Genomic DNA, 27,782 nt, shown 5'->3' with positions numbered 1-27,782 from the left:
AAGGATTAAGACAAGTAGAAAATAAAAACACATTGACAATAATTGGCCCCATTTGTCCATCACTACTTCCAGTTCTAGTAAATCATTTTGTTATGAGCAACATTTGTATTTGTTATACTTGCAAATCGTTGTTTTAATTAAAGAAATGTGTTTTTATACTTATAAGTCGTTTTTGTAATTGAAGAAAATTGTTTTTATACTTGCAAATTGTTTTTTACTGACAAAAATTTCATTTTTACTTGTGAATCTTTTTTTTTTTACTTGCAGAAAATTGTTTTTATATTTGCTAATGTGTTTTTTACTAGCAAACAATGGTTTTGTTTTACTAGCAAATATATTTTTTTAATTGAATTAAAAAAATGTTGCTTGCAGAAAATTGTTTTATAACTTGCGAATCACTTTTTTAGCTGAAGAAAATTGTTTTTTACTTGTGAATCGTTGGCCATGAATAAAAACATTGTTTGTGTACTTTTGACAGTACATGTTATGCAGGTTTACACTAATTGACAACAGTGACATCATTGTTTGTGTACTTTTGACAGTACATGTTATGCAGGTTTACACTAATTGACAACAGTGACATCATTGTTTGTGTACTTTTGACAGTACATGTTATGCAGGTTTACACTAATTGACAACAGTGACATCATTGTTTGTGTACTTTTGACAGTACATGTTATGCAGGTTTACACTAATTGACAACAGTGACATCATTGTTTGTGTACTTTTGACAGTACATGTTATGCAGGTTTACACTGATTGACAACAGTGACATCATTGTTTGTGTACTTTTGACAGTACATGTTATGCAGGTTTACACTGATTGACAACAGTGACATCATTGTTTGTGTACTTTTGACAGTACATGTTATGCAGGTTTACACTGATTGACAACAGTGACATCATTGTTTGTGTACTTTTGACAGTACATGTTATGCAGGTTTACACTAATTGACAACAGTGACATCATTGTTTGTGTACTTTTGACAGTACATGTCATGCAGGTTTACACTAATTGACAACAGTGACATCATTGTTTGTGTACTTTTGACAGTACATGTTATGCAGGTTTACACTAATTGACAACAGTGACATCATTGTTTGTGTACTTTTGACAGTACATGTTATGCAGGTTTACACTAATTGACAACAGTGACATCATTGTTTGTGTACTTTTGACAGTACATGTTATGCAGGTTTACACTGATTGACAACAGTGACATCATTGTTTGTGTACTTTTGACAGTACATGTTATGCAGGTTTACACTAATTGACAACAGTGACATCATTTCATCAAAATGCCTTCAAAGGGGTCAATATTATGAATCAATTAAAAAACATGACATGTTTGATATTTTTTTGAGCAGAAGTTGATTGAGAGATTTGCGCAAAAAAAGAACAACAAATATTCAAAGTAGTTTTTATGTCCTGTTTGGCTTTGGGGTTTTGTTGAATAAGTGCCAGTGTTTGTACAACTGGGAACAAATGCAAGTAGGAAATGAAAACATTCAACATGAAAAAAACCCTCTTGGTAAAAATGATGTAACCCTAACCCTAACCCTAACCCTAACCCTCTTGGTAAAAATGATGTAACCCTAACCCTAACCCTATCGTGGAGGAACACAAAAGTTATGCTAAAGATAGAGCAAAAATGTACTGAAAGGACAAAAACAAGTCAGCCTTTGTCCCTCTGACAGTTCATTGCATGAGTTAACACATGAATATTGCATGAGTTAACACATGAACATTGACAGTTCATTGCATGAGTTAACACATGAACATTGCATGAGTTAACACATGAACATTGCATGAGTTAACACATGAACATTGACAGTTCATTGCATGAGTTAACACATGAACATTGACAGTTCATTGCATGAGTTAACACATGAACATTGCATGAGTTAACACATGAACATTGCATGAGTTAACACATGAACATTGACAGTTCATTGCATGAGTTAACACATGAATATTGCATGAGTTAACACATGAACATTGACAGTTCATTGCATGAGTTAACACATGAACATTGACAGTTCATTGCATGAGTTAACACATGAACATTGACAGTTCATTGCATGAGTTAACACATGAATATTGCATGAGTTAACACATGAACATTGACCGTTCATTGCATGAGTTAACACATGAACATTGACAGTTCATTGCATGAGTTAACACATGAACATTGACCGTTCATTGCATGAGTTAACACATGAACATTGACAGTTCATTGCATGAGTTAACACATGAACATTGCATGAGTTAACACATGAACATTGCATGAGTTAACACATGAACATTGACAGTTCATTGCATGAGTTAACACATGAACATTGCATTTTTTTTTTTACTTTTTTTTTAATTTATTTTATTTTATTTTATTTTATTTTATTTTATTTTTTTTCCAAGATGGCGGCGCGCACAGACGCAGCGGCTCACGGCTCTCCTTTTCAGTGCTCTTTCCTCCTTCTTTTCTTCTTGTTTTTTTTCCTTTTGTGCACCACCTGTACTGCAAACACCCGGTACACCCGCCAGTCACTCTTGGATATCGGGAACTCGCACCAGATATCTGTTTCGAGCGACTTTCACCACGAGCACAACATCCCAGACGACATAGCAAGAGCACCGGGCTCTCCGTGGTTTGTTGTCGGGTCTGGGAGACGACGCAGACGGAGGAGGGAGAGGAAGCAGAAGCGTGGCCGCAGGTCCGGCGTCTTGCTCAGGCTTAGGAAACAACCCCACAAGCCACCTCTACCGAGCCTGTTCCTCTCCAATGCCAGATCTCTCGTACAGAAGATGGACGACCTGGAGTTACAACTCGCTGGAAACCGCTATGTTCGGGACTGTTGTGCTATGATTTTTACCGAAACCTGGCTTCACCCGGAAATACCCGATGCTAGCATGCAGCTAGCCGGCCGCACTCTGCTCCGCCAGGACAGAACTAAGGACTCCGGTAAGAGCAGAGGAGGGGGGCTCTGTATTTACGTGCATGAGAACTGGTGCAACAACGGGACAATCATTGAACAGAACTGTTGCCCGGAAGTGGAGTACATGTCTGTCAGATGTCGGCCTTTTTTTCTCCCGAGAGAGCTGTCTGTTGTTATCATCACGGCTGTGTATATTCCACCGGACGCCAAAGTAAACACAGCGCTCTCTCTTCTGCTGAACACCGTCAACGAACAGCAGCGGGTCCACCCCGACGGTGTTCATATCATAGCAGGGGATTTTAATAAGGCCAATCTAAAGACTGTACTCCCTAAGTTCTACCAGCACGTGAAGTGTTCTACAAGGGGAGAGAACACCCTTGACCACGTGTATACCAACGTGAAGCACGCGTACAGAGCTACACCCCTCCCCCAGCTTGGACAGTCAGACCATCTTTCCCTCCTGCTCTCTCCTACCTACACCCCCATCAGACGCCAGGCCAGGCCCATCACAAAGACTGTTATGACCTGGCCTGACGATGCACTCCCCAAACTTCAGGACTGCTTCCAACACACGAATTGGGACCTCTTCCAACAACAGGAGCTGGAGACAGCCACAGGAACGGTGCTGGACTACATACAGTTCTGCATCGGGAATGTGACTGTGGAAAAAACCATCCAGGTTTACCCCAACAAGAAACCCTGGATGACCAGCCAAGTCCGCACACTCCTCAGGGCCCGCGACGCAGCCTTCAGGTCAGGGGACAGGGCACTGTACAGTGCTGCTAGAGCCGACCTGAAGAGAGGGATTAAAAAAGCAAAGGCGGACCACAGGAGGTGCATAGAGTCCCATCTGTCCAGCAATAACTCACGGGAGGTGTGGCGGGGCATTCATGACATCACGAACTACAGAGGCTGCAATGTGACAACTGCGGATCAGAGTGCGACACTGGCAGAGGAGCTTAACTGTTTCTTTGCCCGTTTCGATACCCCCCAGCGACACTCATCTGCTCCAGCCCTGCCCCCGCCCCCGCCCCCACCGGGCTCCGGCACCAATCCACTCACTGTACAGGAGCACAGTGTCAGACGAGTGCTCCTGGCTGTGAACCCCAGGAAGGCTGCCGGACCAGACGAAGTACCTGGAAAGGTGCTCAGGGCGTGCGTCCACCAGCTCGCTCCCCCCCTCACCCGGATCTTCAACCTCTCCCTGGCTCATGCAGTCATCCCATCCTGCCTGAAGTCATCTACAATAATCCCGGTGCCGAAGAAGTCTCCCATCACCAGCCTGAATGATTACCGACCAGTGGCCCTCACTCCGGTAATCATGAAGTGCTTCGAGAGACTGGTTCTCCAGCACATCAAGGACCATATCCCTCCAGACTTTGACCCCCACCAGTTCGCATACCGGGTGAACAGATCCACAAAGGATGCCATCGCTGTTGCTCTCCACCCTGCTCTGAACCACCTGGAGCAGCAGCAGAGCTACGTCCGGATGCTCTCTGTGGATTATAGTTCTGCCTTCAATACAATAATCCCGGACAGACTCTGCAATAAACTGGACACTCTTGGCCTCCCCCCTCTCACAAACGCCTGGATAAGGGACTTCCTAACGGACCGACCCCAGAATGTGAGACTTGGCCCCCACCTCTCATGCACCCGCACGCTGAGCATCGGCTCCCCACAGGGCTGTGTGCTGAGCCCCCTCCTCTACTGCCTCTACACCCATGACTGCAGTCCAGCCCACAGTGACAACCTTATCGTCAAGTTTGCTGACGATACCACAGTGGTCGGGCTCATCTCCAGGGGTGACGAGGCTGCCTACAGGGAGGAGGTCCTGAAGCTGACGGCCTGGTCTTCGGAGAACAACCTCGCTCTCAACACCAGCAAGACCAGAGAGATCATCGTCGACTTCAGGAGGAGCAGCACAGACCCTGCCCCCCTCTACATCAACGGCGAGCGTGTGGAGGGGGTCCACACCTTCAGGTACCTTGGAGTCCACATCTCTAACGACTTTTCCTGGACAGTCAACACCACAGCAATCATCAAGAAGGCTCAGCAGCGACTACACTTCCTGAGAGTCCTCGGGAAGTACAACCTGAAGCCTGACCTGCTGCTGACCTTCTACCGCTCGTCCATCGAGAGCCTGCTGACCTCCTGTATTACAGTATGGTACGGCAGCTGCACTGCAGCAGACAGGGAGAGGCTGCAAAGAGTGGTCAAGACGGCTCAAAAGATCATCGGCCGCCCTCTCCCCTCTCTGATGGACATCTACACCTCCCGCTGCCTCAATAAGAGCCAGTGCCATCATCAAGGACAGCACCCACCCTGGCTCTGACCTGTTCCACCTGCTGCCCTCTGGGAAGCGCTACAGGTGCATTAAAACCAGGACGAACAGGCTAAAAAACAGCTTCTTCTTCCCCAGGGCCATAACCACCCTGAACAGACTTCCCCATTGACCCTCATAACTGCCTTCTCTTCGGTGCAATAACCCATTCCACCAACCACCCTGTTTCATCACCCATATTCATGTACATATTCATTTCACCCTCTGTATGGAGTGTACACTTGTTTTATCGCACTGTATGGAATGGCCTCAATCTCGTTACCCTGCGTAATGACAATAAAGCTGATTCTGATTCTGATTCTGATGAGTTAACGCATGAACATTGACAGTTCATTGCATGAGTTAACACATGAACATTGCAGGAGTTAACACATGAACATTGACAGTTCATTGCATGAGTTAACACATGAACATTGACAGTTCATTGCATGAGTTAACACATGAACATTACAGGAGTTAACACATGAACATTGCATGAGTTAACACATGAACATTGCATGAGTTAACACATGAACATTGACGGCCATGATTTTAAATAGATCAGTAAACTATGTTCAATATTGCAATAAATGGCAATACCGTATTGTACCTAGGGATGGGTCCCAAATTTGGTACTTTTTTGGCACTGACCAAATCCCCCGGTCCAATCGGCCACTGACTCACGTAAAATCCAACGGTGCCACGTTACGCTACCTGGGTGGCACTTGACCTCACCACGCCCGATTGCTGACTCTTTACGCTTTGGTACTTGGTGCAATTTGCAATGCCAACAAAGAAACTGACCCAAAAAAGTAAACTAACACTCCACTTTTCCCCAAAAATGCGCTAGCTTGATGCTATTATACATTGGCTTTCCTATTGACATGCTGCTGATTAGCATTAGCGATTTTACATGGCAATTTCAACACCTCCAAATGTGTTGATGAAAACTACAACTAAGATGCACGTTACAATCAAACAGCTGGTGTGTAATACGTACCATAATTACAGTATTAACACTTTTTAGGGGGCAACAACAAAAGAAAAAATAAACTATACACTACTGACATCGAACAACTTGTGAATGATAATAATAAAACAACTGGACAGCAGTCATGATCATCAGCTCATTTTCAAATGTTGCAATAAAAATATCAGATGTTATTATTAAAAGCAATAATATTTATCAACACACACAAATGTACTGATAATTGCTACAAATGTGAACGGTACTAATGGAACTCAGTACCCGTGCCTAATGGAACTCAGTACCCGTGCCTAATGGAACTCAGTACCCGTGCCTAATGGAACTCAGTACCCGTGCCTAATGGAACTCAGTACCCGTGCCTAATGGAACTCAGTACCCGTGCCTATGGAACTCAGTACCCGTGCCTAATGGAACTCAGTACCCGTGTCTAATGGAACTCAGTACCCGTGCCTAATGGAACTCAATACCCGTGTCTAATGGAACTCAGTACCCGTGTCTAATGGAACTCAGTACCCGTGCCTAATGGAACTCAGTACCCGTGCCTAATGGAACTCAGTACCCGTGTCTAATGGAACTCAGTACCCGTGTCTAATGGAACTCAGTACCCGTGCCTAATGGAACTCAGTACCCGTGTCTAATGGAACTCAGTACCCGTGCCTAATGGAATTCAATACCCGTGCCTAATGGAACTCAGTACCCGTGCCTAATGGAACTCAGTACCCGTGCCTAATGGAACTCAGTACCCGTGCCTAATGGAACTCAGTACCCGTGCCTAATGGAACTCAGTACCCGTGCTTAATGGAACTCAGTACCCGTGCCTAATGGAACTCAGTACCCGTGCCTAATGGAACTCAGTACCCGTGCCTAATGGAACTCAGTACCCGTGCCTAATGGAACTCAGTACCCGTGCCTAATGGAACTCAGTACCCGTGCCTATGGAACTCAGTACCCGTGCCTAATGGAACTCAGTACCCGTGCCTAATGGAACTCAGTACCCGTGCCTAATGGAACTCAGTACCCGTGCCTAATGGAACTCAGTACCCGTGCCTAATGGAACTCAGTACCCGTGCCTAATGGAACCGTGACTCAGTAACCAAAAATGTGTGGTTAGCATTAGCAAACGTAGCATTTTGCAGGAATAGCTACTGTCGTCTGTTCATACAAGATTTGTCTACGGGGGAACACCTTTTTGTCTACGTTGACCTTCCTGGGACTCCACGCTGACTTGTTGTCCACCGCTGCATTGTCTTTGTCCGACATTGTACATGAAGAAGTGCGAGCTGCTGACCTTTTGCACCATCAATTGATTAACGTGGACCCCGACTTCAAACTTATTGGGGTGTTACCATTTAGTGGTCAATTGTAGGGAATATGTAGTGTACTGTGCAATCTACTAATAAATATGTACTGTACTGTGCAATCTACTAATAAATATGTACTGTACTGTGCAATCTACTAATAAATATGTAGTGTACTGTGCAATCTACTAATAAATATGTAGTGTACTGTGCAATCTACTAATAAATATGTAGTGTACTGTGCAATCTACTAATAAATATGTACTGTACTGTGCAATCTACTAATAAATATGTACTGTACTGTGCAATCTACTAATAAATATGTACTGTACTGTGCAATCTACTAATAAATATGTACTGTACTGTGCAATCTACTAATAAATATGTACTGTACTGTGCAATCTACTAATAAATATGTAGTGTACTGTGCAATCTACTAATAAATATGTACTGTACTGTGCAATCTACTAATAAATATGTACTGTACTGTGCAATCTACTAATAAATATGTACTGTACTGTGCAATCTACTAATAAATATGTACTGTACTGTGCAATCTACTAATAAATATGTACTGTACTATGCAATCTACTAATAAATATGTACTGTACTGTGCAATCTACTAATAAATATGTACTGTACTGTGCAATCTACTAATAAATATGTAGTGTACTGTGCAATCTACTAATAAATATGTACTGTACTGTGCAATCTACTAATAAATATGTACTGTACTGTGCAATCTACTAATAAATATGTAGTGTACTGTGCAATCTACTAATAAATATGTAGTGTACTGTGCAATCTACTAATAAATATGTAGTGTACTGTGCAATCTACTAATAAATATGTACTGTACTATGCAATCTACTAATAAATATGTAGTGTACTGTGCAATCTACTAATAAATATGTACTGTACTGTGCAATCTACTAATAAATATGTAGTGTACTGTGCAATCTACTAATAAATATGTACTGTACTGTGCAATCTACTAATAAATATGTAGTGTACTGTGCAATCTACTAATAAATATGTAGTGTACTGTGCAATCTACTAATAAATATGTAGTGTACTGTGCAATCTACTAATAAATATGTACTGTACTGTGCAATCTACTAATAAATATGTACTGTACTGTGCAATCTACTAATAAATATGTACTGTACTGTGCAATCTACTAATAAATATGTACTGTACTATGCAATCTACTAATAAATATGTAGTGTACTGTCCAATCTACTAATAAATATGTACTGTACTGTGCAATCTACTAATAAATATGTAGTGTACTGTGCAATCTACTAATAAATATGTAGTGTACTGTGCAATCTACTAATAAATATGTACTGTACTGTGCAATCTACTAATAAATATGTAGTGTACTGTGCAATCTACTAATAAATATGTAGTGTACTGTGCAATCTACTAATAAATATGTACTGTACTGTGCAATCTACTAATAAATATGTACTGTACTGTGTAATCTACTAATAAATATGTACTGTACTGTGCAATCTACTAATAAATATGTACTGTACTGTGCAATCTACTAATAAATATGTAGTGTACTGTGCAATCTACTAATAAATATGTACTGTACTGTGCAATCTACTAATAAATATGTAGTGTACTGTGCAATCTACTAATAAATATGTAGTGTACTGTGCAATATACTAATAAATATGTAGTGTACTGTGCAATATACTAATAAATATGTAGTGTACTGTGCAATCTACTAATAAATATGTAGTGTACTGTGCAATCTACTAATAAATATGTAGTGTACTGTGCAATCTACTAATAAATATGTACTGTACTGTGCAATCTACTAATAAATATGTACTGTACTGTGCAATCTACTAATAAATATGTACTGTACTGTGCAATCTACTAATACAAGTTTGCAGATTGTCTGCACGTTACACAACTCTTGTGTAGTTTGTGTTTGTTTCACCACCTTCTATTTGCTTGTCTTCTCTGCAGAGAAATTGTCACACGCCAAAGAGGAGAACGTGGGTATGCATCAAGTCCTGGACCAGACCCTGCAGGAACTGAACAGCTTATAAACACACACACAAAAGATGAGATGTAACTTTCCATTTAAGTTCCACTCCATTCCCAGAAGTAGAATCCTTTTTGGGGGGAAACAGGGTTTAAATGAATGTCCCCTGATGGTCTTTTATCTTTTTAAATGAGTCTATTTTATTTTGAAAAACCGGAGGTCAAAACACATTCAATGTGTCCCCATAATGAAGCATTTAAACAGAAACATCACGCAAATAAAGATAAGGAGATTTAAGTCCTGCAGCGCCTCCCAGTGGTGACAGACGAATACTGCGCATGCGTCTGTTCACACAGCAGCAACAATCCCCAAGTCTTTTGATTGATTGATTGATTGATTGATTGATTGATTGATTGATCCTGGTACAATACAAGAAATAAAGTATTTGTATTTTATACAAGTTAGCTTATTTGACAAACTTTTTTTTAATTGCTACAATTTATTCTTTTTGAATGACTTTGTTATAATGTGAGCATTCCCCAAATAAGTGGAATGAAGCTTACTTCATGTATATGAAGCTTACTTCATGTATATGAAGCTTACTTCATGTATATGAAGCTTACTTCATGTATATGAAGCTTACTTCATGTATATGAAGCTTACTTCATGTATATATCACAAGAATGTTGCTTTTCATGACTTTGTCGTGCCAGGAAGACTTTCAACACCTGACTTTGATGTCACCTCATGCCAACGCCATTATTACGATCAATTGTTCTTCATAAATGTTTGACGGAATTTGGACCTTTGATTGTTCATTTGATGTTGGCTTAAGCATGTTGTCAACAATTGCATGGACACTACTTTCCTGCACAATTATGGACATTTGTGTTGTGTCATTTCTGGAAGATATAAAAACATCATAATTATTGATATGCTGTATGTCAATAAAAATGTTGGTTAGTAATATTTGATGGAGCTAAAAGAAAAATGGAGCTAATTTGAATGTCATCTCATTATTCCGATAAAGTACTTCAATGTCACCGAATAAATGTTTTACAGAAATATGCAGTGATTTTGTGTACTTTTATGGTCAATTTACGTGGACAATACTTTCCATAGCACTTTTGTGTCATTTTTGGAACATATTCACATAATTATTGAACAATATCACAAATGTACAGTACAGGCCAAACCTTGTCTTTATTGTCATGACTATTTACATTGTAGATTGTCACATCCAAACTATCAATGAACACGTGGAGTTATGTACTTCACTAAAAAATAACTGTAAACATGTTTTATATTCTAGTTTCTTCAAAATAGCCACCCTTTGCTCTGATTAGTGCTTTGCACACTCTTGGCATTCTCTCCATGAGCTAACTCCTTCAAGACTGTTGGGAAAGCATTTCAGGTGATTACCTCTTCAAGCTCATCGATATATGTCATATATTGCAAATCCCTCATAGTTTATTATTAAGAACTAATAACATGAATAAACTAATCAATATAGTGTTTCTTTTTTGCTAAATGCTAACTTTTCATCATTTAAAAAAATATTTATTGTCACATTCCTTGATTGATTGTAGAGTGTAAAAACTTTGATGCCATGGATCACATATGTGTATTAAAGTTCAAGTAGCAATGATAGTCACACACACACACACACACACTAGGTGTGGTGAAATGTGTCCTCTGCATTTGACCCATCACCCTTGATCACCCCCTGGGAGGTGAGGGGAGCAGTGGGCAGCAGCGGTGCCGCGCCCGGGAATCATTTTTGGTGATTTAACCCCCAATTCCAAGCAGGGAGGTAATGGGTCCCACAGTCTTTGGTATGACTCGGCCGGGGTTTGAACTCACGACCTACCAAACTCAGGGCGGACACTCTAACCACTAGGCCACCGAGTAGGTGTATATACTGCATACACATGCACAAACACACATGCACACACACATATATACAACTTGTTTAGTCCCTTTAATTCCCGTAAAATCTCAGTCTTTCCCATGAAGTGTGTGAACGACTCTGACCGTCGTCTGGGTTCACAGGACCACCAAAGAAGGACATACAAACCCTGTTTCCATATGAGTTGGGAAATTGTGTTAGATGTAAATATAAAGTGAATACAATGATTTGCAAATCCTTTTCAAGCCATATTCAGTTGAATATATATATATATATATATATATATATATATATATATATATATATATATATATATATATATATATATATATATATATATATATATATATATATTTATATATATATATATATATATATATATGTATATATATATATATATATATATAATATCCTGATACAAAATATATGTGGCTATTTTTCAATAAAACGTTTTCATTAATCATTACTTTTATAACCTGAAATCCAAATGTATGCAATTCTTGCATTTTTGTCATGAAAAATATAAATATTAGGTCTTATTTACAGGAAATATCTCACTTTAGAAATTGTCATACCATGAATTGATTAGCGTGGACCCCGACTTAAACATAGTGGAAAAACTTATTGGAGTGTTACCATTTAGTGGTCAATTGTACGGAATATGTACTGTACTGTGCAATCTAGTAATACATATGTACTGTACTGTGCAATCTACTAATAAATATGTAGTGTACTGTGCAATCTACTAATAAATATGTAGTGTACTGTGCAATCTACTAATAAATATGTACTGTACTGTGCAATCTACTAATAAATAGGTAGTGTACTGTGCAATCTACTAATAAATATGTACTGTACTGTGTAATCTACTAATAAATATGTACTGTACTGTGCAATCTACTAATAAATATGTAGTGTACTGTGCAATCTACTAATAAATATGTAGTGTACTGTGCAATCTACTAATAAATATGTAGTGTACTGTGCAATCTACTAATAAATATGTACTGTACTGTGCAATCTACTAATAAATATGTAGTGTACTGTGCAATCTACTAATACAAGTTTCAATCAATCAAAAAAGTCATTGGTATTCGTTTGATTTAAGTACCGGCGCGGGCGGAGCAGGCGGGGCTGCACAGAAGCAGGCCCAGCCAGTCGAACCGGTCCACGAACCTTATAACTTAAAACGTCCTACCGTCAAGTTACAAGTCCAAGACAGGAATATTTAACAGTAATTACATTGAAATATGTTGGTGTATAGAACATTATATTTTTCGAGGGGGGGCATTCGAGTAATAAAATCCAACACGTCGCACAGGGACCCCGAAGGGAATAAGCGGTAGAAAATGGATGGATAGACGTCGCACAGGGACTTCCGGTGTCTGACGGCCACAGATGATTGACAGTTGAATTGACCAATAGGCCGCTTGACAGGTGGTGACGTCAACAGGCGGGATATCCGTAGTAGTAAGCTAGCTAATAACATGGCGAAGACTTACGACTACTTGTTTAAACTACTTTTAATCGGCGATTCCGGGGTCGGGAAGACGTGTGTGCTCTTCAGATTCTCAGAGGACGCCTTCAACTCAACGTTTATCTCCACTATAGGTAAATGTGAACTATCAAAGTGTTGAGTAGGTGCAGCCCGTCACTGCTAACTTTCTTGGCTAGCATAGCTGCGCTTGAAGCTAACAGGAAGTAACACATTTTCGCTTTGACTAACTGACTTTTATTCAACGGACACATGTGACACAGACTTTTACAAAGACCCCGTGTGTACTGTTAAGACCTTTTCTCTCTAACCTTGTCACATTTTCATATACTCTGTCAAATTGTCCCACTTCCTGCAACAAGCTAAAGCTAGCAGTTAGCTTCTGAAGCTAGCTCGCTAGCCCACTTTTTAGTAGCCAAGTTGACAAGGAAGACCGTGACAAACATTCAAAAACCGCAGTAAACATTTTTCTTTTGCGCTCCCGGACTCATGCAAGTAATATGTTGTGATGAAATGTGTTGTTTTAGGTATTGACTTCAAGATAAGAACAATAGAATTAGATGGCAAGAAGATCAAGCTACAGATATGGTGAGATCGACACGCACACACACACACACACACACACAGATATGGTGAGATCGTCACACACGCAAACACACACACAGATATGGTGAAATCGTCACGCACACACACACACACACACACAAACACACACACACACAGAGATATGGTGAGATCGTCACACACGCAAACACACACACACACACGCAAACACACACACACAGATATGGTGAGATCGTCACACACGCAAACACACACACAGATATGGTGAAATCGTCACGCACACACACACACACACACACAAACACACACACACACAGAGATATGGTGAGATCGTCACACACGCAAACACACACACACACACGCAAACACACACACACAGATATGGTGAGATCGTCACACACACACACACACACAAACACACACACAGATATGGTGAGATCGTCACACACGCAAACACACACACAGAGATATGGTGAGATCGTCACACACACGCAAACACACACACACACACGCAAACACACACACATGCAAGCACACACACACACACGAAAGCACATGCAAACACACGCAAGCACACACACGCAAACACACACGTACACGCAAACACACACACACAAACACACACACGCACACACACACGCAAACACACAAACACACACACAGATATGGTGAGATCGTCACACACACACACACACACACACACACACACAGATATGGGGAGATCGTCACACACACACGCAAACACACACACACACACACACACACAAATATGGTGAGATCGTCACACACACACACACGCAAACACACAAACACACACACAGATATGGTGAGATTGACACACACACACACACACACAGATTTGGTGAGATCGTCACACACGCAAACATACACACACACACAGATATGGTGAGATCGTCACACACGCAAACATACACACACACACAGATATGGTGAGATCGTCACACACACACACAAATATGGTGAGATCGTCGCACACACACACACACTCAAACACACACACACTTTCAAACACACACAGATATGGTGAGATAGTCACACACACACACGCAAACACACAGATATGGTGAGATCGACACACACACGCACATACACACACACGCCATCCCATGCTGCACAATCAGCACTATAATGCTGACATAAAGATAAGTGCATGATTTGTGATATGTACACGAAGGACATACCCACTTGCTGATTCAGGCTTGCACATGTATTGTGTCCATACAGGATTGTACATGTATTGTGTCCATACAGGATTGTACATGTATTGTGTCCATACAGGATTGTACATGTATTGTGTCCATACAGGCTTGTACATGTATTGTGTCCATACAGGATTGTACATGTATTGTGTCCATACAGGATTGTACATGTATTGTGTCCATACAGGATTGTACATGTATTGTGTCCATACAGGATTGTACATGTATTGTGTCCATACAGGCTTGTACATGTATTGTGTCCATACAGGATTGTACATGTATTGTGTCCTTACAGGGATATTCAGGCTTGTACATGTATTGTGTCCATGCAGGGATATTCAGGCTTGTACATGTATTGTGTCCATGCAGGGATATTCAGGCTTGTACATGTATTGTGTCCATGCAGGGATATTCAGGCTTGTACATGTATTGTGTCCATGCAGGGATATTCAGGCTTGTACATGTATTGTGTCCATGCAGGATTGTACATGTATTGTGTCCATGCAGGGATATTCAGGCTTGTACATGTATTGTGTCCATGCAGGGATATTCAGGCTTGTACATGTATTGTGTCCATGCAGGGATATTCAGGCTTGTACATGTATTGTGTCCATGCAGGGATATTCAGGCTTGTACATGTATTGTGTCCATGCAGGATTGTACATGTATTGTGTCCATGCAGGGATATTCAGGCTTGTACATGTATTGTGTCCATGCAGGGATATTCAGGCTTGTACATGTATTGTGTCCATGCAGGGATATTCAGGCTTGTACATGTATTGTGTCCATGCAGGCTTGTACATGTATTGTGTCCATGCAGGGATATTCAGGCTTGTACATGTATTGTGTCCATGCAGGATTGTACATGTATTGTGTCCATGCAGGGATATTCAGGCTTGTACATGTATTGTGTCCATGCAGGGATATTCAGGCTTGTACATGTATTGTGTCCATGCAGGCTTGTACATGTATTGTGTCCATGCAGGGATATTCAGGCTTGTACATGTATTGTGTCCATGCAGGATTGTACATGTATTGTGTCCATGCAGGGATATTCAGGCTTGTACATGTATTGTGTCCATGCAGGATTGTACATGTATTGTGTCCATGCAGGGATATTCAGGCTTGTACATGTATTGTGTCCATGCAGGGATATTCAGGCTTGTACATGTATTGTGTCCATGCAGGATTGTACATGTATTGTGTCCATGCAGGGATATTCAGGCTTGTACATGTATTGTGTCCATGCAGGGATATTCAGGCTTGTACATGTATTGTGTCCATGCAGGATTGTACATGTATTGTGTCCATGCAGGGATATTCAGGCTTGTACATGTATTGTGTCCATGCAGGGATATTCAGGCTTGTACATGTATTGTGTCCATGCAGGGATATTCAGGCTTGTACATGTATTGTGTCCATGCAGGCTTGTACATGTATTGTGTCCATGCAGGGATATTCAGGCTTGTACATGTATTGTGTCCATGCAGGGATATTCAGGCTTGTACATGTATTGTGTCCATGCAGGGATATTCAGGCTTGTACATGTATTGTGTCCATGCAGGCTTGTACATGTATTGTGTCCATGCAGGGATATTCAGGCTTGTACATGTATTGTGTCCATGCAGGGATATTCAGGCTTGTACATGTATTGTGTCCATGCAGGGATACAGCAGGACAGGAGAGGTTCAGGACCATCACAACAGCCTACTACAGAGGAGCCATGGTAGGTTGCTGGCTTTACAGTGCATACGAGGGCTGCACGATTAATGGACATCAAGGTTTTAATTAGCGCAATAAATCACCTCAAGAGGTTGAGGTTGTTTTTTGTTCTCCGCCGTCACCAGCTTTTGAGTGACAGACATGTTCAACAATCCGAGTTGTTGAACCTTGCGTTTTTTTCTCCTGTCATTTCAAACTGGGAGAAATACTTCTCACTCTGTGCATCGTTCTCAGTATCTTAGCGCGTTTATTTAACAGTAGAATTAACTGAACGCAGTGAGCCCCCTTTTCAGTCATTCACATTCTTTGTCTCAGTGGGCGGAGAGCGACTGGGCTAGACCGCACACACAGGAAGTGGGTACAGAGAGCCTCGCGACTCGCCAGTGAGAAGCGCTGCAAAGTAACAAAAATCAGGAAGAAAAAAAATATGATTACATAGCCAAATGTCCTGTTCTGTGTGAATATTTCAGCTTCAAATCGGGTGGGCAATATGAGCCCATCAACACAGACGAACAAGTGAGAATGTCGTGATCACATGATGGCAACAGACAAAAAGACAACAACCGACCTACCGGTAGTTTTTCCAACTGGGAAAAAAATGCACTTTAAAATGTTCAATATTTATTTAAGTAACATTTTTGCTCACAGAAATAAATTCATGTAATCTTTTGTTTGTTTATTTATTTAGGTTACCAAAGTTCTTTTCCTTCCAAATACACTGCAATAGTAAAATAATTCTATAGTAATGAAATATAAAAGTTTCTATCCCTTTAAATGGTTACTTGCAATATAATTGTATATCATGATCACATTACATAATAAACACTATTGTTTTTATTGGTTATTTCTTCAGTTCAATAGCACTATGTAGACAAAAGCTCTGACTTTGCATGAAGTCCCCTAAAAATGTTTTTAAGTGACTTACTGCATATTGTTCTAATGCACCTTGAGACAAGAATATTTTGGCAGTGTGAAAGTAACATGTCTTCCTTCTCTCATTATTTTCGCAGTTTTATGCATTTTTTAAAATCACAATTTCTCTCAAAATCGTGCAGCCCTCGTGCTTACTATTAAGAGTGATTATTTAGCCACAACAGAATAATACAGAACAGAAAAGGTCAGACACAATCCTTTCTCGGATGCTAGTACATTTCCCATTTGTTTATAATCAGAATACATTTTTACCACAGGAAATGACTGCAACGGAAAAAATCAGGTGCCGTGCTGAAACTGTCTCACTTAGCTGTCCTACAACTCAGAAACAAAAGTAATGCTTGGATTAAAACCAAAACAACACAGTTTGTAGTCACAATTAGCTCTCGTGTGACATTCAGATGGAAGATTGTTCTCCAAAAAATAATTAAAAGCCATTACATGTATTTTGTGAATGGTAAGGCCTTAAATAGTATTACATTTGATGTCCAGAGGCATTAGAACAATGTAATACAATTGTAGGCCTTTGTTTCCCCCCTAACTTTATTTCAACAACATACAAAATTCAAACAATCAGAACATAAAAGTAAACATTTCTCTACGCATTTTTTCAACTTCAGTGGCGGGCCGTGCGTTTCCCACCTAGGCCTTCAGTGATGTCCGACTTCAAAGATGACCTCTCCAAATACCATAATTGATGTCACCACATGACCATTGCTGGAGAAATACTATACAGAAACACATTTACGCACTATTGGGCATTGGATCACATCAACAGTATAGAAAAAGGGGTAATTTTCTGGCGCATGCAGCTGAGATAGGCTCCAGCACCCCGGCGACCCCGAAAGGGACAAGCGGTAGAAAATTTATGGATTTAAAAATCAATTAAAAAGCATCAGCAATTAAAACATATCTTACATGGTACTGTTAAAATTAAAATAGCAAAAAAACATATTAAAAGTGAAAAAATAAAATATTTGAACTCGCAATTAGTAGAACCTACTGGACGCCGTTCCCCATTTCATGGCCAGAACAGCTGAGCTAGCTTCTGGGGTTGGCCGACATGGTCTCACAAGTTGTAGTTTCTCTTTAAATATCCTTCTGAAAATGGCCTTGCAAATATAAATCTGCCACCTAATCAACCTTTTGTTCTCCCGGTCTGGTTATGGCGCAACACTTCCCTCTTCCTGCTAAATTGAAACTAGTGATTTGATACTCACTTTGGAATGACATGTGAGTATCCAATCACAGTCTCGTTAACATCAGGCTGCTTGGATGGGCTACTGTCAACAACTTGTGATCTGATTGGCTATCACAACTGTCTATCAACTGTATGTGTTCTCAAATTCATCCGCTAACGGTCCTGATGAGTATCCAATCACAGGACGCGTAAACGTGAGCCCAGCTCGAAGGCCTTACTGACAACAACTCGTGATCTGATTGGCTATTGCAACTGTCTATCAACTGTATGTTCCCGTTCACTGACGCCTGCATTGTTTATTCTGAAGGCCTCTCGCAGATTTGGTACAGCATGGCAACATAAGCTAGCTGAATTCTGATTGGATACAAACCAAAAGTAAAAACAACAGGACTGGAAGGAGCATAATATGACCTGAAGAGAATTTGAATACTTTTAGATAATTAGGGAAAATAAATATCATTTTTTAAAAATCTTTAATTATGACGATGATTTCTGGTTATGTTAGGCCAGCAGAGAAGTTCTTGTTGGCCCTGATGGCACGCCACTGTTCAACATACGTATGCACATATAGATCATTTTTCTCTGTCATTTTCAAACTGTAATCAAGAAATTTAAATAAAGCTACCATAAAAAAAGTATTAAATAAAATAAACACGTGCACGGGATAACAAAAGAAAATAGAACAAAAAAACAAAAGCATCATATTAATGTTTTAAAAATGTTGCTTTGATGTAAATTGTCTGTATTATATATTTTAGGATGTGGGAAGTTTTCCTGATCTTTTTGTATTTCTTTGTCGTCATTTCTGAGCGCTGGTTAAAGCACGTCGTTAGTAAACCCGGGGAGGCACACATGCTATTAGTTCATCACAAGTCGGCCATTAAAGGCAGGCAGCAGTTAGCAGTGCCAAATGTATTTTGGCGTGACCAACAAAGAAAATTCTGCTGCATAAAAGAGAAATAAACACTCAATCTTGCGAGCCAATTGTAATTCACTAGAGAGTAACAGTTACTTTTTAAGTATTCAAAATGATCATTGTCAAATGCTTGCAACTTTGTCTATACAGGCAACTGTAGTAAGCTTTTGACTATATATATTACTCTACATTTATATAGCGCTTTTTCTCAAGTGACTGAAAGCGCTTTACATTGTGAAACCCAATATCTAAGTTACATTTAAACCAGTGTGGGTGGCACTGGGAGCAGGTGGGTAAAGTGGCTTGCCCAAGGACACAACGGCAGTGACTAGGATGGCGGAAGCGGGGATCGAACCTGCAACCCTCAAGTTGCTGGCACGGCTGCTCTACCAACCGAGCTATACCGCCCCTATATATATATACATATATAATAACTCTCTGCAGTTGGACATATGCATTAAATGGTCAAGTATGAAGAAAAATACCCTGAGTGTTCTCTTCATTCACTAAATACATGCGCTTCCTTTTTGACCCTCAGGCCGTTCTGTAGCGAGGGAAACTTGGCTATGTTCAGTATTTACTGATGAGCCACAAGCAAGTAGAGATGGACAAAGAAAATTGTACATTATGGAAATACCAGGTTCAAAACCATAGCAAGTTGTTCTCCCAACTATAAAGAACAATTTTTCGCCTTGAGATGACATCCCTGCAGCAAATGCCAGCTGCGCGCATCGGTGGGTGGTTGGTGCTTCACTTCCGTGTTTACATTACAGTTAAGGTGCATTGATAACATAAAATGTAGATTGTTACTGTGACTGCTATAGTAAGATGGCATAAACGCTCAACAGAAAAGAAAGACTGTACGATAGGCAGGAAGTCGCAAGGGAACATTTTGATTGCAAATAGTCAGGTCCGACATCAAACCATGTCAAGACACTTTCTCAAACAAATCACACTTTCCGGTTTCAAAATAAAAGCACTGCGTTTTACATCTGGTTTGACTACATTAACATAATAAAAAGGTCTTACATGACGATCATGCTTTGTCTTAGATGTTTTGTAATGTTATTCTAAAAAAAACAAAAATGCTAGTGCATCAGTTGAGGAATATGGGCGGAAGTGGCTGGCTGAAATATTGTGTATTCCTACGAAATACAAAATCTGACAAGACATTTTTATTCTCTCTAAAAGCGTGTTTGTTTTTTTGTGTTGAGCTGTTTAAATAAGCATAATGTTTAAAACATTTTATTAAAGCAAATTAATTGTCCTTCAAGGGTACACTTATTAATGATGAAAAATGTCATCTATCTGCGCTTAATTGCAATCAATTTTTAGTTAACTATGAACAAAATGCGGTTAATGGCGATTAAATGATGAAATGTAGGTTCTATTGCTTGAATCTGAATTGAATTGAATCTGTTTGCGCTGTGGAAGGCGGCTGCATCTCCAGTAGCTCTGTAGTTATTGATCTTTTAAACATATTTTGTGTTTATCTTTAATTATTATTATTATTTATTAGATCTTATAAACTTGTATTTTATCTTTTATCTTTCATCTTTTGTCTTTTATCTTTTTTATGTTTTCCTTGAAGAGAGTGAATCCCTGTACATATCCAATGGATACTTTTGGCAGCTTTAAAAGACCAGGAGCCAGCTTTCTTACTTATTCGAGAGAGGAGCTGCTCACTCTGAAAACAATGGGGCGTACTGGTGTACGACACTCCATTCCTGTGGAGCTGAGAAAGAATCCTCGGGGCTGCAAAGCGGGGGCTAAGCTAAAGGCTAAGCGAGAGGAAAATCGACGGCGCTACAAACCATCCATTCCTTCCGTCATCATGGGGAACGTGAACTCGCTGCCGAACAAGATTGACGAGCTTCATGGACTAAAAAGCCAGCGTGCATTCCTTCCGTCATCATGGGGAACGTGAACTCGCTGCCGAACAAGATTGACGAGCTTCATGGACTAAAAAGCCAGCGTGCATTCCTTCCGTCATCATGGGGAACGTGAACTCGCTGCCGAACAAGATCGACGAGCTTCATGGACTAAAAAGCCAGCGTGCGTATTGAGAGACCAGCCTGTTTATCTTCACGGAAACATGGCTAAACCATCTGGTACTGGATGCTAACGTGGACCTGCAGGGATTCACCGCAGTGAGAGCTGACAGAGACACTAGAGCATGTGGGAAAAGCAAAGGTGGGGGGCTCATCATATACGTTAACAACCGCTGGTGTAACCCGGGACACATCTCCGTGAAGAAAGTCTTGTGTTGCCCGGACCTGGAGCTACTAGCTGTTAGCCTCCGGCCATACTATCTGCCGAGGGAGTTCAGTCACGTGATCTCCCTCTGTGTTTACATTCCCCCGAGGGCAGATGCAGCCAATGCATGTGAGAGGATCCACGCCATCACATCAAGGCTACAGACAAAACATCCTGAGGCTTTTTTCATCATTTCTGGGGACTTCAACCATGCTACTTTGGACTCAACGTTAGCTGCTTTTTACCAGGCTGTGGATTGTCCCACAAGAAACAACAGGACAATTGACCTACTCTATGCTAATGTCAAGGATGCATACAAGGTCACACCCCTCCCCCCACTAGGGAAATCTGACCACAATCTTGTCCATTTGCAGCCAAAATACACCCCCCTGGTCCAAAGGCAGCCTGTTAACACTTGCTCTGTGAGGAGGTGGTCCCCTGAAATGGAAGATGCCCTCAGGGACTGCTACAACACCACAGACTGAGACGTGCTGCTTCCACAGGGTGAGGACATTGATGGGCTGACTCGCTGTCTCACGGATTACCTCAACTTCTGCGTGGACGTGATCTGCCCTGCTAAGACTGTTCGGTGCTACCCTAATAACAAACCCTGGGTAACACAAGAGGTTAAAGCTGTCCTCAACAAGAAGAAAGCTGCCTTCAGGAGTGGAGACAAGGAGGCAATGAGAGCAGCACAGCGGGAGGTGAAACAACGCGTGAGGGAGGCTAAGGACAGCTACAGGAAGAAGCTGGAGCAGAAGCTGCAGCAGAACAACATGAGGGAGGTCTGGGAAGGTGTGAAAACCTTCACAGGCCACAAGACAAAGACCAGAGCTGTTGGGGGGACAATAGAGAGGGCCAATGAGATGAATAACTTCTTCAACTGTTTCAACCAGCCTGTGTCCTCTCCACCCCTCACTCCCCATCGCAGCCACCCCCTCTTCTTTTCCCCTCAACGCATTTCCCCCCCAGCCATGGAAGCACCCCCCTCCACCACCTCTACGCAGACATTAGTCATCTCTGCGGACCAGGTCAGAGGTCAACTGAGGAAGCTACAGCCTAGGAAAGCAGCAGGCCCAGACAAGGTGTGCCCCCAACTCCTGAAGACCTGTACTGCAGAACTGGGTGAACCACTCCAGCGAATCTTCAACCTTAGCCTGCAGCTGGGGAGAGTGCCCACCCTCTGGAAGACGTCGTGCATTGTTCCAGTTCCCAAAAAGAACTACCCCAGTGAGCTGAACGACTACAGACCAGTGGCGCTCACCTCTCATATAATGAAGACAATGGAGCGGCTCTTCCTCAGCCTCCTCAGACCACAGGTGCAACATGCCCAGGACAGCCTGCAGTTTGCGTACCGGGCAGGCGTTGGTGTGGAGGATGCTATCCTTTACCTGCTGCACCGAGCCCACTCACACCTAGATAAGGGAAATGGCGCTGTGAGGATCCTGTTCCTGGACTTCTCGAGTGCCTTTAATACTATCCAGCCCCGCCTTCTCCAGGACAAGCTGGACAGAATGCGAGTGGACCCCTGCCTTGTTGCCTGGATTTCAGACTACCTCACCCATAGGCCACAGTACGTCAGACTGAAGGACATCACATCTGACACTGTGATCAGCAGCACCGGAGCACCCCAGGGAACGGTGCTGGCCCCTCTTCTCTTCACCCTGTACACCGCTGACTTCTGCTACAACTCAGAGCTGTGTCACATCCAGAAGTACGCGGATGACACAGCCATCGTCGGGTGCATCAGGGACGGCAGAGAAGAGGAGTTTCGGAGGCTGGTGAGGGACTTTGTTGTCTGGTGCCACAGGAACCTCTTGCAGCTCAATCCAACAAAGACCAAGGAGCTGGTCATTGACTTTGGGAGGTCGAGTCCAAGGTCACAACCTATTGTGATCGAGGGAGTCGAGGTACAGACCGTGGACTCATTCAAGTACCTCGGGGTGTGGGTGGACAATAAGCTGGACTGGACTGTTAACACAGACCACTTGTACAGGAAAGGACAGAGCAGGCTGTACTTCCTGAGGAGGCTGCACTCCTTCAACGTCTGTAAAAAACTCTTGTGGATGTACTACCAGTCTGTGGTTGCCAGTGTTGTAGTGTGCTGGGGGGCAGCATATCTAAGAAGGACAGCTCCAGACTGGAGAAACTGATCAGGCGGGCCGGTTCTACGATCGGAATAAAACTGGACTCACTGGTGATGGTGGCAGAGAAGAGGACTGTGGAAAAACTAGTGAGCATCCTGGATGATGCCAGTCACCCTCTGCATACCGTTGTCAGTAGCCAGAGGAGCCTGTTCAGTGCTAGACTGCTTCATCCCAAGTGCAGGACTAATAGACTCAAAAACTCCTTTGTCCCACACGCCATTAGACTGTACAACTCCTCTCTGGGGGGGAGGGGGGGGTACTAGGATGACAGGGGATGCAAAACAATAACAGTGTAATACTTTTTCATAACATGGTCACTACTGCCTAGTTTCTCTTGTTATATTCTTATTTTACTGTTATATTTGTATTCTCATCGTTGCTTTTTATTTTTATTCTATTGTAATATTTTTCTATTTTGTCTCCATTTATAGCCCCATTATTTACTTTTTTTTTTACAATTTTGTACACTGCTGCTGGAACTTAAATGTTCCTGAGGGAACTCTCCTGAAGGAATCAATAAAGTACTATCTATCTATCTATTGTATGTCATCTGATTTTAAAAAGGGAAAATAAGCAAGAAATTCATTTTTTGAAGTGATTGCACATTTACTTTACAAACACCAGTGACTTTTCCCTTCATGTTGCAGATAATGTTATGGAGATTGTGCAGAAAAGTCATTGAACTTCATTTCCATGTCTGCTGCAAGGCTTTTAACACGTTCATTTCCATGTCATCCTATGCACAATGCAGGGCATCATGCTAGTATACGACATTACCAACGAGAAGTCCTTTGACAACATCAAGAACTGGATACGAAACATAGAAGAGGTAACACGGTTCCAGATGTTTTATTAAGAAATATTGTCGCGGTTTTAAAATGTGTCTCTCCGGTTGCCAGCATGCCTCTGCAGATGTGGAGAGGATGGTCCTTGGGAACAAATGTGACGTAAACGACAAGCGTCAGGTGTCCAGAGAAAAAGGAGAGAAGGTGGGAGATCTAAATAAAACCGTATTTAAACAATCCTGCATGGCTTAATAGACAGATTTGATTGTGTTTGTGCAAATAGCTGGCCTTGGAGTATGGTATCAAGTTCATGGAGACCAGCGCAAAGTCCAACATCAACGTGGAAAATGTACGTATTGGTCAAAAAGAGTCCACCGTATTCGTTTACGTACTATGGAGTGCACTGGAATTTACGCCGCACCCATGAAAGTTTAAAAGGAAAAAAAATGGTATCCCTTATATACGCCACACCGGACTATAAGCCACAGTATTGCCAAAAGTATTTGGCCACCCAAGCAAATGATGACAATCAGGTGTCCTCATGACTTGGCGCGGCCACAGGTGTATCAAATCAAGCACTTAGGCATGGAGACTGTTTCTACAAACATTTGTGAAAGAATGGGCCGCTCTCAGTGATTTCCAGCGTGGAACTGTCACAGGATGCCACTTGTCCAACAAAACCAGTCGTGAAATTTCCTCGCTCCTAAATATTTCAAACTCAACTGTCGGCTTTATTATAATAAAATGGAAGAGTTTGGGAACAACAGCAACTCAGCCACCAAGTGGTAGGCCACGTAAACTGTCAGAGAGGGGTCAGCGGAGGAACTATGGTGTGGGGTTGTTTTTGGCCCCTTAGTTCCAGTGAAAATAACTTTGAATGCTCCAGGATACCAAAACAGTTTGGTATCCCTTCCTCTTCCAACATGACTGTGCACAAAGCAAGGTCCATAAAGACATGGATGACAGAGGCTGGTGTGGATGAACTTGACTGGCCTGCACAGAGTCCTGACCTGAACCCGATAGAACACCTTTGGGATGAATTAAAACAGAGACTGAGAGCCGGGCCTTCTCCACCAACATCAGTGTGTGACCTCACCAATGCACTTTTGGAAGAATGGTGGAAAATTCCTATAAACACACAATCCGCAACATTGTGGACAGCCTTCCCAACTCTTCTAGTTGAAGCTGTAATAGCTGCAAAAGGTGGACCCACATCATATTGAACCCTATGGGTTAGGAATGGCATGGCACTTCAACTTCATATGTGAGTCAAAGCAGGTGGCCAAATACTTTTGGCAATATAGTGTATATACGTTGTGAAATGAGTTATTTACACAGAAAGATTCTGTAAATGTTTATTGACCTACCTTATTTTTTTCCAAACAATGTCTGTAACACGGCAGTAAAACAACCCACTAGCTGCGGAAGCTAGCTCTCCAATCAGCTAAACAGACTCAATAACTCCATGGTAATGTTTTGGTGAATTTATAAAACTGAAATACTACCAAAACAATTGCCATTGTAAGTTAATAATACTAACAGACACTTGTAAACGTGTTAGGATATTAGCTAGTGCTCACGACGTTAGTTACATTACCATAGCACGCACAAATATGCATAAAACACTCCTACGGATATCACACATGGGACAGTTTAGTGAGTGTAAATAGTTTTAGTTATATTGTAAAACTTACAAAAGTTGCTTGGAGTGATGAATTAAGAATCCATACAAGTAGAAACGTTATGGACACACTTGTACTTCTGGTTTTAAGCTCTAAAGCCCTGCTGTGAGTGAACTCATCCAAAAGATGGCGCCACAGCTCAAACCATAAGATACTATTTCAGTGTCTTTGCTTGTTTTTTTTATTTAAAACTATTTGCGTTATGGCCATCAACGAAGAAAAATCCATAAATTAGCCGCACGGTTTTATAAGCCGCAGGGTACAAAGCGTAGGAAAAAAATAGCAGCTTATAGTCCGGAATTCACATAGTTGTGGGGATGTATTCATCACATAATTGATGATTTTAAGAAGAGTGCAATCATTTATTTTAGTCCTGGAAATTGGGTCAAAGGTTTGGTAGAAGTTCTGGAAAATGATTGATGAAAAAGTGTAAGAAGCCTGCATCCTGATTCCTGACTGAACCTTCTCCTGGTGTCCTCCAGGCCTTCCTGTCCCTCGCCAGAGATATCAAAGCCAAGATCGACAAGAAGCTGGTGAGCAAAACACCAGCAGACTTTTGTTTTGTTGGCTCCAGTGACTCACTCATACTTTGTGCTTTCCAGGAGGGCAACAACCCACAAGGCAGCAGTCAAGGAGTCAAGATCACGGAACAGCCCAAGAAGAGTAGTTTCTTCCGCTGCTCGCTCCTGTGAGGCAAGCGTCCACCGCCGCCATGCACCATCGCCTTAACTTTTGTCCCTCACTGGACACAACTGGACGGAGACAACTCTGATCTCACGTAACGTCTTCCTCCCGCTCAGCCTCTTGCTTTTCTTTACCAGTCTTCCACCTGTACACGCTCAATCAGATACCTTCTGTACATTTGACTGACTTTTAAGAACACATTTACACCATTAGCTTTTTCTACGGCGCTCCTGTTTTTCTTACAAAAAAGTGCCCGCTTAAGTCGACGTTGACGTAAATTTGTTGAAGCCAAAGGGGGTCGTCTCTATTTTCTGTTATGTTGACATGTGTTGTAGTTCTTCACTTGATCAGCAACATGACTACTCTGTTATTGCACAACATTATCACATGCACACAGCTACTTCCTGGTCAGTGCAAAGTAAGCTTCAAAATAAAAGCATATAAGTAACTGACAATTGAGAAATGTGTGCATATGCAAAAACGTTATCCTCATCGTATTGAAAACATGCAAGTAAAATAAGAGCTTATGTCAATAACCCGTCTGTGTGGATCAGCACAAGTCTTGGTCCTGTTTTTTCTTCTAAGAAGTGCCCGCTTAAGTCGACACTGACGTAAACATTTTAGATCCAAAGGGGGTCGTCCCTATTTTTGCTTGTGTTGATATGTGTTGTAGTTCGGTTAACTTGATCCTTATCGCTAAGCAGCAACATGGCTACCGTGTAA

The 27,782-nt window shown here is 41.5% G+C and overlaps 3 protein-coding genes across 4 annotated transcripts in view; all 3 read left to right on the top strand.

The window, feature by feature from the left end:
- tpm4a (tropomyosin 4a) overlaps positions 1–10,610 on the top strand; it is a 107,918-nt gene extending 97,308 nt beyond the window's left edge. For both annotated transcript variants that reach the window (XM_062027666.1, XM_062027667.1), the window contains one exon: positions 9,527–10,610. In XM_062027666.1, the coding sequence (XP_061883650.1) occupies positions 9,527–9,609 (83 nt within the window). In that variant the 3' untranslated portion in view covers positions 9,610–10,610. The remainder of the gene's footprint in view (positions 1–9,526) is intronic.
- Positions 1–27,782, top strand: part of lpla (lipoprotein lipase a) — a 743,422-nt gene that overhangs the window by 131,035 nt on the left and 584,605 nt on the right. The gene's annotated exons all lie outside the window — the stretch shown is intronic.
- LOC133634999 (ras-related protein Rab-8A) lies at positions 12,826–27,456 on the top strand. The gene is made up of 8 exons (XM_062027669.1): positions 12,826–13,065; positions 13,477–13,537; positions 16,399–16,459; positions 24,660–24,737; positions 24,808–24,897; positions 24,977–25,042; positions 26,858–26,908; positions 26,978–27,456. Exons 1-8 carry the CDS (start codon positions 12,942–12,944, stop codon positions 27,065–27,067), a joined length of 621 nt encoding a protein of 206 aa, XP_061883653.1. The 5' UTR covers positions 12,826–12,941; the 3' UTR covers positions 27,068–27,456.

This window comes from Entelurus aequoreus, linkage group LG19, assembly GCF_033978785.1.
Source record: "Entelurus aequoreus isolate RoL-2023_Sb linkage group LG19, RoL_Eaeq_v1.1, whole genome shotgun sequence".
NCBI classification, from domain to species: domain Eukaryota; kingdom Metazoa; phylum Chordata; class Actinopteri; order Syngnathiformes; family Syngnathidae; genus Entelurus; species Entelurus aequoreus.
This window is presented reverse-complemented; position numbering and strand designations above follow the sequence as displayed.